This window comes from Lolium rigidum, chromosome 5 (assembly GCF_022539505.1).
Source record: "Lolium rigidum isolate FL_2022 chromosome 5, APGP_CSIRO_Lrig_0.1, whole genome shotgun sequence".
NCBI lineage: Eukaryota > Viridiplantae > Streptophyta > Magnoliopsida > Poales > Poaceae > Lolium > Lolium rigidum.
The window spans coordinates 36,997,758-37,009,042 of record NC_061512.1 but is presented as its reverse complement, the minus strand read 5'-3'; the positions used below and the strand labels follow the sequence as shown (position 1 = coordinate 37,009,042).

The following is an 11,285-nucleotide window of genomic DNA, read 5'->3' as shown; positions in this document are numbered from 1 at the left end:
TGTACAATAGTAGGCTATAAAAGTATAATATTTTTACAATACATGGCTCACTTTTTAGTCTCACATAGTGCCTAGAAGAACGTGCTAGAGCTGGCTATAAGATAAAAGCCCAATTTCCTTCTCTCTCATAATCTCTCTCCTCCAACTAAGCAAATATATAATATTTTATCTCTTATAGTGTACCTTATTGTACTTGCTCTAAGGTAACAACAGACATAGACTTATGCTTATGGTGACGTACGGAGACATGCCATCTGATGCCATCAACTTAAGTCACACCTTGCACGCAAACCAACACGGTCAACCCAAAATTAATCAACGGGCCTCAGCAGTGAGCTCCTCCTATACTACATGACATATCGTTGTGCTAATTAAATTGAGACAGAGATTTGGGAGGGTGGGAGGGAGTGCTGGCAGTTTTCCATAAACACAGTGTTATAATTTTTTTAGAAATGGGGCTTCCCGGTGTCTGCACCAATTGATGCACACAGCCGTTTAATTAAAAAAATTCATCCACACAGTATTTAAATATTTATTACAAAATCATTGGTCGCAAAGCGTCTCCACATGAACAAACCATCTAATAGAGAATACAGAACCGCACTATGCATCTTGTATCTCTACTACTTAAAAAGACTCAATTGGTTCCTTATTCTGCCTACGGTACCAATACGTCAATTTTGGTCGTCCTGGTCGATTCCTTCGGCACGCGCAATAATGGGCCAAGCCCAATGAAACACAGGAACCCTCGCCTCCCCTAACCACGTCCTCAGACCCCCGAGCGGCCGTCTCCGCCCCCAAAACCAGTAAGCCCCTCTCCTCCCTCCGGAACCTTCCAGAACGTTCCCGAACCCTAGCGCGCTCGTGCTTCCCCCGCCCCGTCGCCTGATTCCGGTGCTTCGCCTTCGCTCGGGGATCCGAAGCGCGGCGCTGGATTGCTCGTACGGCGGTAGGGTTCGATGCTTCGCTTCTGAACCGAGTTAGGGTTGATTAATCGTGCCGTACGGCCTTCGATTTCGCTTCGATTGCGTCCTTGGTTCCCTTTTTCTACGCTGATTTGCGGCGATTCGGTCCGCCATTTTGGGGGTTTGCTGTTGGGGTTTTCTGACCGGGCTGATGCGGCGCACCGAGCGCTCGAGCAGGTGTTTTCTAGAAGTTTCCGGTATCTCGCGGCATGTTCCGGTAGAGGAAGGCCGAGTTTCCGCAATGCAGCTGCTTTCCGCTTCGATCTGGTCCTCATTTTCGTCTCGTTTACGGCGGTTATTTTTGGATACAGGTTGCTCGATTTGATCTCCCCGCGTCGTTTCGAAACGATTGGTTAGTTCACGTTTGGGGTGTTGTTTTTTCCCTCGTCTGTGCTCGTTTGCTGATCCCCAATTATCCTCTACCGTAGCTGCAAGTTAATATTCGGCCCATTTCTGCATATAAAATCTCAGTCAGAGTTGTGGTTGTCTGCTGGTTTGTTCAGACATCGGCACTATCTCTCGTGCCCTTGTTGTGACCCTGATTCCTCGATTGTGTAGGTGGGTTTTAATGTGGTTTTGGTCCGTTTATATGGATTTAAGGACTGGCAGCGTTGGTGGTTTTAGTTTGCTGCTTGGAATTTGCTTTAGTTCCTTGCTTGGATTCGTTTTGATTCCGAGAAATCCGAGTAACCCGCAGACCCTCGTGCTCCTCCTCTAGAGATCTTAGCGTGCGTGGCCGGGGAGGATGCCGACCGAAAGGAATGGGCCGGTCTCCCGACGGCGAGGTAGGAGGGACGTAGGAGCGCGGCGCCATCGGTCACGGCCGCCGCGACAGCGACGACCCCATCCAAGTCCACATCTGGCAGGGCTGGAGATCTCCGGTCAAGGGTTGCAGGACGAGGAGAGGAGGAGCACCGCCACCTCGCGCTGCTCGTCGACTCGTCCGCACTGGATGACCTCGTGTACTCACTTGAGGTGCCTATCACGTGCAAGGTGAGCATCTCCTGATCTCTCTACTAGGTTTTGCCATGTCTACATACGTTTTTTGATGTTTGTCTGCAGATCGCCGGGCGGAATCGAGCGATGCGGACGACACCGCGACGGAGTGGTGTTCAGGTCCACACGTGAGGCGCAGAGACTGGCACTCCGCATACCAGCGCGTGCAGCTGATAGCAGTTTGGTGAGGTAATTTTCTCCCCATTTTCTCCCCTCCGTTAACGGTCTCTATTGCTAGACATTTTTTTGTTGGGAGATGCAGAGGTGGCGGTCCATGAGGAGAAACCATGGATGTAATGGTCGCAGTGCTCGCGCCATGGCTGCCTGGAGCATGGGCCATTTTTTATCACATGAGAGCCTCCTATTTTTCCATTTAATTTTGCATGTTCCTTGATTTTCTGATCGTTTAACACAAGCAAAACATTTGCTTCAGCGCTGACGTACGTCGAAGGCTTATGGGTGAGGCCGACTGAGACCAGATCCAGTGCATCTTTAATGGTCCAGATCAAGACCTCTGTTAATGTTTGCGAAAAATCACTGTGGAGAAGATCGTGTGAGACTCGGATTGGTGTGTTTTCGTTGTGTGCTTCCAACATGTGTGCAGGTCGAGCTGCTACCTCCCCCTCCTCAAATTTTCATTTCACTTTTATTTGCTATAGGGTATCTGATATTGTGCAGAATGAGGGCTCTCGTCATTTTTACATGAACATGCTCAGCTCGGCTTCTCGGTTATTCTCATGTGTTCAATTTTTTTCGCTTTATTTTCTTTTGCAGGAGACCAGGTTTGAGAGATTTGGCGGGAGAGAGGATTTCTTCATTGGACTAGGTGATCATATTTTTCTGTAGGTATCTTATTCAAGTAGAGTCTTAATAATGCCAATAAATTAATGACTGAAATAATGAACAATATTCATTGGTCCATTTTATCATACATATAGTAATTTCTCGTGATTTGAAGATTTTACACAAAAGATGAATATTTGCAAGCATAGCTTATGCATGTGAGTGAGCAATTGAAATGCCACATGGAAAACTACTTCTGTTGATACTTATGATGCAGAGAATGCACCAGGTGTGCTTATTGGTCCCATGATATGACAAAGCTGAGAAATATGTAAACTTTGAAGGCCTCTCCTTGGCCATGTTAACTCACAGCGATACCAATTTGGGTTTCAGGTTCGGCAGGGAGAGGAAATCAGTTTGATTATGTCCGCAGCAGAGTCCAAGACCATGGGTAAAGATAATTTAATCAATCTGTTGTTTTGGTTTGTTTCTTGCATTACCGGGATTTAAAAAAATTGTGAAATTGTGTTGTTCATTGTGTCAATGCATATGCGTAAGTGCACATACACATCCCTTTTCAATGTACAATGATTCCAAGGTCAAGATGCACAGCTTCGCGAAAGTTGCCTGAGTTGCAGGCCTGTTGTGCTGCCGCCAACATACCACCGTCCTTTCAGCATACCATCTGTCGTTCCTCGACAATACGACCAGATGTAGTACTGAACAGTGGTAACGTCATAGCCAGCAAAAACATGGTTGTAGTTACCCTTCTATCACTCCAGCTCCTATCACCTCATTGAGTGCTCACACAAGCTTTGTGACATGCTCTCATTTCCATCTACTGGTCAGCTGCTATCTTGCAGATTTTTATGTCGCCTAGCTTCCATGCCAGGAAAGATGATTTCGATGCACAATGCATATTTGGTGAAATACAGGTACTTGGGTTGTCCCTCCGTAAGTTCCTGTGCAATTTATTTATCATGCTGATTGTATGAAGTTTGGAGAGTGGCCATAGGCAAGGGGAAGGGGGAGCTGTCAGGTGTTAATTTCGAGAGTGGGTATATGCAAGGTATCATGTGAATTACGTTGTTGATTAGTAGTTGCTTCCAGAATGGATATGGTTATTTATCTCATACACCTACAGGCAAGTTAGTATTTACTATCTTAGAACCTTGTAACATTTCAGATTATGATATAATTTTAGTGGAAATTTTCATATACTGGTTAGAGCCTTGGTCCAGAAGTAGAGATTCTGAACTAAATCAAAGGTAATTTTGTTACATGGTTGCGTAGGGCACTTAGATGGAGGAAACTTAGTTTACCACGGTCAGTCCAGACTGAAACCATATGTATTTTTCTTAAATATACCCATCCTTAAAAGTCTGTGTTTCGCATACTTTTATAGTGGTTTAGCACGACAACTTTGGAAATGGCGGCAGGCGGGGTTCTTCTGTGACTGCCTCTGGATGGCAGGCTGGGTCGACATCTGGTGGCGCTCTTGCCAGTCAGTTGCTCCTCTTATTTCGTCTCCGCATGATGTGCCTTCTGTGTTCCTGTTGTCCTTTAGGTTTCCAAGTTGTTGGTTTAAATTATCACTTTTGATATCAGTATGTTTTCTTTTGTTCCTTCACTAGGCAGTACAATAGTCATTTTGATATTGCACCTCCGTCTAAATGGTCCATAAATCCTCTTGAACTAAATAGCACTTACTATGCAGGTATGGTTATTATTCTAGACCCTTGTGTTGTGTTTTGCTATGATGGGTAGTGACAAATTAGTGAAATCAGAATGCCCAGATAAAGCCATCTGCATAAAATTTTTATAAATAGATGGTGCATATGTCATGAGCAAATCAGTATATGCATCTTACAGTTCTATTGATGCCCAAAAGCAACTTATTTTTTACAAGGCATCATGCTGATTTTCTTTATATGCAGAACAAAGTTCAGTATAATACCATGTTTCCTTGTAACCGAAATTTGCAACTTTGTTCAAGTTCAACGTTAATTGAGTATCCTTTTTCAGGATGTAGAATCTAGCAAGACCGACAATGAAAGAGCCCACTGAACCCATATGCAGTAACCTCATTTTCCTTAATGTTAAAACTAGCAAAGGTGAAAGTTTATTGAGTTTTGGAATATATTATTAGCATGATCCTTTTACAACAAAAATTGATTAATAATATATTCCAAGGATCACTGCACAAGGATTTGAATTTCGACATCGTCGACTTGCTCTAGCAGAAAGCATGGCAAGGGGACCGCTCTGGCAGACATGCATCTCCAGTGACTCCAGGACCTCCCAAATGCTTTTCTACCTCTTGCGAAATCTTTCTTTGCTGCAAATATTGGCACTGTCCTCCCCATTTTCTAGGCACAGCTCTAGGCCAATGCTCCTATATTCTATACATGTGAGTGATTTCAATAATATTAAGATTTTATATGCATGTTTGATGGATGATAACAACCACTTGCTTCTTCATTTCAGAAACTTTTATCTCAAAGTTTTGATCTGAGCAACCTTGACTGACCAAAACAGATGAATGGCTGGTTTCACATTATTTAATCGTCTAGATCATTTTCAAGGTACTCTAAACTTTCAATAGTCTAGATACAGTACAATTGTATTTGCATAGAAAACTACAGAAAAACAATTTTCCCGAGAATGATGATTATTTACTTATGTGCTGAATTAGAGCCAGCGAGTACTTGGATTGTTGTTTTTATTGAGCATTGGCATCCGTTTTCTCCTCACTACTTGGTATGCATACAGTTGACGTAATGCTCGCTTGAAATATCATGAAATGAGAACTTCATGCATAAATTAACAGTCAACTTTGTTGTGTCTAATGGTTTCTGAATATTGTTCTTTTAGATCATACCATGTACATGTTTGAAGAGGATGTAAAGAAAATATTTTTATCCATTCCCATCATTATGATTTTTTCATGGTTGGATATGTTCTCAAAATGCAATGCTCGCTATATATACACAATGCATCCATTAATTTATATTTTGTATTGTGGTTAAGAGCTGAATGGGCCGCCAAGTTGAAGCATTGCAAGTAATAATTAAATTATAACTTGCAGCATTATTGGTTATGAACTAACTTGCTCGTGAGAAGAGCCTTACAAGGAGAGAGAGGAAAACAGGTTACACACACAAACAACGGACATGTTCAGGCTGGTACCTTTCGATGTGCATCATAATTTCATTTATGGAGCTCTTACTGCCAGTGTTATTTAAGATGTTCCCAAACATGTAGACATCTACTACTATCCAGTATCCAGAACGAGATGAAAGAAGAGGTAATAACCTATCCCTTATTGGCTAGCCAGGAATATTATTAAATCTGAACATATATGCTCAAAGTGATGCATTACATCGCACACCAGCTGAGCTCGCTGTTTTCTTCCACGCTCGGCTCATCGAGTGTACACCTCACTCATCATTGGATTCTTTAAAGCTACAAATATCTGTAATGCCTTGAAGGCTACTGAACTTTGTTGTAAATATATTCTGGAAATTCGATTGGATTTGTGTCCGCTAAATAAATCAAAATGTGCACCTGATGCTGATTTGGAGACAAATACAGGGGCACACGAAGAGGAGTATGCCTTTAAAAGGAAATGTGAGAACTTCTTTTCTGATGCATTGTCCGACACTGTGCTTATTGTATTTTTCAATGGTTTATCCTTTGCCCCATCAATTTCCAGAATATATCACTTGATCTTGCTGCCAGTGCTGCTAAATTCAACTTGCCGGCATGATTTATCACGGCATTTCAAGTTAAGATGTTGACAATGCTTAAGAAAACAACCACTGTATCACCACCAATATGTCAAAATACAATAAAAGTAGTCTCAGATACCCTTTATTTTGAGGAGTCGCATACCTTTTTTTAGTGGTGTTTCTAAGAATTTGAGTGCATTCTTCAAATTTAATCGTTTCTTTGTGCTAACATCCTGCTTTCATTTTATATCTTGATGTACAGATATGTTGTGTTCTACTTGACCACATTTTAAAGTTTTCTTTATTCCACAATATCTCTGGCTATGTTGTGAATGAACAACCAGATGGACTGTGTTGTACCTTCTGTAAAGTCATCTGCCACAATGGATGAACGCATGGCTTTCAGTTGCACTTACCATTGAAGACGACAGTGAGAAGGTCTTTGCACGGTATGTCAGGAATTCCTTCAATATTCCCCGTATCCGCACACTACTGCCTCAGTACCAAGTGTAATGCCGCATCAGGCTTTTGTAAGTTAGCGTAAGAGTTGGCACGTCCAGCATCAGGCTATTGTAGTTTCTTTGGCCAATTAGAATGGGAACAGAGACTAGAAACTAAAATACTACATTGTCTGTTTTCCATCATGTAGTCTTCCTTTTGTGTGAGATTTTGCAAATTGGAAGTAGTATTCATGCCGATTCCTGGCATTGTGCAAACTTGGGAGTCTCCTTTGTTTTCGTACGAGATTAGAATCTTGGGTTCATATTTGGGATTGAAGGTTTTCATTACTGAGTGAGTGTATTTACCTGGAAGTGATATAGGTTAATTTGGTACTGATTTGGTATTGTTATTGTGGTTACAAAGGCTGCTTCTGAGATTATAGTTTCTTGCATCAACTTGTGGTTCTTTCATAATCACACATTGTGGTACTTGATCCAGATATATGCCAAACTTGACACTTGATGAGATGGATATAAAGATGGTTGAACAAGTTCATGTATAAGTTTTACACATGTGATGTGGCGGACAAAGGTCTTGGCTTCATGGTGTTGGAGTGGATGATCCATAGCATGAGATGGTGATACCGGCTCTTAGCACTACTGACGCTTGCGGAGAAGCGGCGAGAAAAGGATACCGTGGTGGCACGCTTGACTGTAGAACACACCATTTTGCGTTAAAATTATATCCACGACTTAGATTGTCCCTCTCCCGTTGCAACGCACGGGCATATTTACTAGTCCTATTAGAAAGCTGTCAACCACCCTGATTGAAGATAGCCCGAACGACCGCCATCAGACGAGAACATCAAGTATCCATATGTGATTGTTGGTCTTCGGGAAGCAATAGGGTCCAAACATTGATCCAGTAAGTAACCTTGTGGACAAGCTGCAGAAACTGAGCATTACTGGCTTTGTTAAAGATAACAAATTGCCCACATTATAGCGCATAGCCCAATACGAACATGCAATTTAGTGTGTTTATCTAATCTGTTTAACCAATTTCAAAATAAGTTTTTGACATTAGTTGGTGGGGGTAAGTTGAAAGTGAAATGCACAACTCTCCAAACTAATCTAGAAAATGTACATATAATAAACAGATGCTCAATGGATTCATCCTGATCACAAAAGGCACATTTTTTTACACCCCAACTATTTCTGTTTTGTCAAATTATGTTTTGTGAGTAATACCTTCTTATGGAGGAACCACATAAACATTCTAATTTTTGAATGCACCTTTAATTTCCAAATATATTTATTTAAGAATACCATATGACCATTCATATAATCCGCATATAACAACTTCACTGAGACATTTCCAGAGGTTGTCAAGTTCCAAATAAATTTATCTAGCTCATCACTAAGTTGTACATTCATTATTCGGTAAATCAGATCTAGCCAAGCCTCCCAACGGTCACCCCTCAAAACACGTCTAAATGTAATGTGGAGAGGATTATTAGCCAAAACCTCGGCTACTCTCTTGTTTTTAGTATTAACTATATCATATAGAGATGGGTACTAGTGTGCTAAGGATACCTTTCCCAACCAAGGGTCCTCCCAAAATCTAACGTTCTGACCATCACCTACTATGAAGTATCCCCGCTGAAAAAACTCATCTCTCCCATGCGTAATCCCTTTCCAAAAAGGAGAATCTACAAGTTTCACTTGAACTTGAGACAACGTTATCTTATGCAAATACTTGTTGTGCAATAATTCATGCCACATCCCTTGTTCATTGAGCAATTTAAACATCCCTTTACTTAGTAAGCATGTATTTTTGATATCTAGAACCTCAATGCCTAAGCCGCCCTGATCCTTTGGTCTACAAATTATATTCCGTTTAGTTAACCTATACTTTCTTTTGTGTTGGTCACTTTGCCAAAAAAAACCCTACATCTATATAAATCCAATCTTTTACTCACCCCTCTAGGTATTTCAAAGAATGATAATAGAAACATCGGTAAACTTGTGAGTACAGAGTTTATGAGAACTATCCTATCCCCGTAGGATATCAAATTCCCTAACCAACACCCAATTTTTTCCTCAAATATATCTTTGCAAGGTTTCCATTCCTTATTCAGGAGCTTTATATAATGCACCAGGATACCTAAATATTTGAAAGGTAGTGAGAAAACCTCACATCCGAATTTTTTTTGTATTTTTTTTTCATGATCCTTGGTTTTTCCAAAACAAAAAATCTCACTCTTATGGAAGTTGATCTTCAACCCAGATAATTGTTCAAAAATAGAAAGAATTAGTTTCATATTAACTGCTTGGTCTAAAGCATGCTTCATAAATAGAATAGTGTCATCCGCATATTGCATAATAGATATCCCCCCTCTACGAGGTGGGGAATTAGGCCCTCAACTTGACAATCTTCGTTAGCTCTTGCAATCATAATCGCCAACATGTCTACCACAACGTTAAATAGTATCGGAGATAGTGGGTCACCCTTGCGTAACCCTTTAACATCTGAAAATAATGACCTATGTCATCATTCACCCGAATACCAAGTTACAAACACTCCCACCCTGGATAAAACGAGCTACCCACTCACAACATAGTGGCAGGAATCCCTTCATTCGTACTGCCTACTGTAGGAATGACCATTTAACTTTATCGTCAGCCTTTTCGAAATCAATTTTAAATAATACCCCATCCATTTTCTTCCTATGAAGTCCGTGAATGATCTCATGAAGCACTACCACTCCTTCCAAAATATTTCTCCCTGGAATAAAAGTGGATCGGGAAGGGCTAATCACCTTGTGAGCAATACTAGTTACTCGATGTGTGCCCACCTTTGTTAAACACTTTGAAAGTCAAATTAACAATATAAATAGGACGATACTATTCAATACGACTAGCATCTTCCTTTTTTTGTAATAAGGTTATGACTCTAAAATTTAGTTTGAATAGAGGGAGTTCATCCGTTCTTGATTTGGCAAACATAGCCATTAGATCTTCTTTTATTACCTCCCAAAATTTCTGATAGAATTCTGGGCGGAAACCATCCGGCACAGGTGCCTTATTATGTTCCATTGTCATAATTTCCCCCTCCACCTCCTTTTCGGTGAAGCTAGCAAGGAGGATGTTTGATTCATCAACACATAATTGAGGGATATCACTATTGATGTCCTCCAACAAATAAAAATGATTTTGCTTAGGATGTCCAAAAAGTCGTTTCTATTATTCCGAAATGAAAATTATAAGATTGGATTCCCCCACTATAGTCCCCTCATCTTGTTATAATTGGAAGATTTTCTTCTCTCGATGTTTTCCATTAGCTATTAGATGAAATATTCAGTATTATTACCTCCCTCTTGAATATGCCTGACCTTCGCTCTTTGCGCCCATTTAGTATCCCGGCCTCTACATAATTTAGCCAAATCCTCATCCGCCTTTTTCTTCATTTGACGGTCGGTGATATTTAGAGGTGTTAATTAAGCTTTTATGTCCAGCTCATCTATTATTTGCATTATCCAAATAAATTCTTTCTTATATTCCCCACTCATATTTCGAGCCAATCCTTGTAAATATTGTCGTAGGCATCTAATTTTGTTTCTCTAAGTGTCAACAGGGCTATCTCCGGCTGACAGCGAAACCCATGTATCTCTAACCATCTCGAAAAAACCTTCTTTCCAAAGCCAAGATAACTCAAAAGAGAAGTGATCGATTATTCTTTCCAACATTAGCAGGATTGCCTGTATCAATGAGCAATGGCGTATGATCCAACCCAGCTCTAGTCAGCGCCCTTACTGTGACTAACGGAAATTTCTCTTCCCATCCAACCGTAGCTAGAACATGGTCAAGTTTTTCAGAAGTTGGAGTTTCCCTCCTACTTGCCCAAGTGTACGGCCTGGCAGAGAGAGCTATCTCTCTCATATCCAAGCTCTCAGTAATAGCATTGAAAATAAATTGCCATCTCGAATTAAAATTGTTGTTATTTTTTCCTCCTGTCTTCTAATAATGTTATACCCCCCCCCCCCTACGAGCATCGGTCTAGTTTCTGAATGATAAATAAGCACTAGTTCTGCTAGAAATTTTGGTTTATTCACATCTTGTACAGCTCCACATACTGCAACAACTGCCCACTCGAAACCATCATCTTTGTTTTTTAAATGAAACTTTACACAAAAGTCGCCGCTTAAAATATTTGTCACATTTAAAATTGCGGTATTGAAACCAGCAAGGATACCTCCAGAGCGCCCTTGAGGTGGTAGACAGAACCAAACAAAATCATATCCAACAGCAAGGTGATTAAGAAAGGGAGCATATAAGTTAGATCGGCCAGTTTCTGAAATAACTACAAAATC

The 11,285-nt window shown here is 40.8% G+C and overlaps 1 protein-coding gene and 1 long non-coding RNA gene across 3 annotated transcripts; both read left to right on the top strand.

The window, feature by feature from the left end:
- Window positions 1-762: 762 nt before the first annotated feature.
- On the top strand, window positions 763-2,379 carry LOC124658160. Its single transcript, XM_047196580.1, has 4 exons — window positions 763-806; window positions 1,663-1,958; window positions 2,028-2,150; window positions 2,224-2,379. Exons 2-4 carry the CDS (start codon window positions 1,711-1,713, stop codon window positions 2,237-2,239), a joined length of 387 nt encoding a protein of 128 aa, XP_047052536.1. The 5' UTR covers window positions 763-806; window positions 1,663-1,710; the 3' UTR covers window positions 2,240-2,379.
- Window positions 2,380-2,454: 75 nt separating this feature from the next.
- On the top strand, window positions 2,455-7,524 carry LOC124654456. Of its 2 annotated transcripts, XR_006988363.1 has the most exons (6): window positions 2,455-2,565; window positions 2,736-2,787; window positions 3,138-3,499; window positions 3,594-3,679; window positions 6,738-6,924; window positions 7,415-7,524. It is a non-coding gene; the product is annotated as an uncharacterized LOC124654456 (long non-coding RNA). The 2 variants fall into 2 exon arrangements; XR_006988362.1 differs by having other exon boundaries at window positions 3,138-3,679.
- The last annotated feature ends 3,761 nt before the right edge of the window (window positions 7,525-11,285 follow it).

Excerpts from the sequence above, each read along its gene's own strand:
- LOC124658160 (XM_047196580.1), top strand. The coding sequence starts at position 1,711 with ATGCCGACCGAAAGGAATGGGCCGGTCTCCCGACGGCGAGGTAGGAGG. Across the intron at positions 1,959-2,027 it reads AGGTGCCTATCACGTGCAAG|ATCGCCGGGCGGAATCGAGC; the intron begins GTGAGCATCTCC and ends GTTTGTCTGCAG.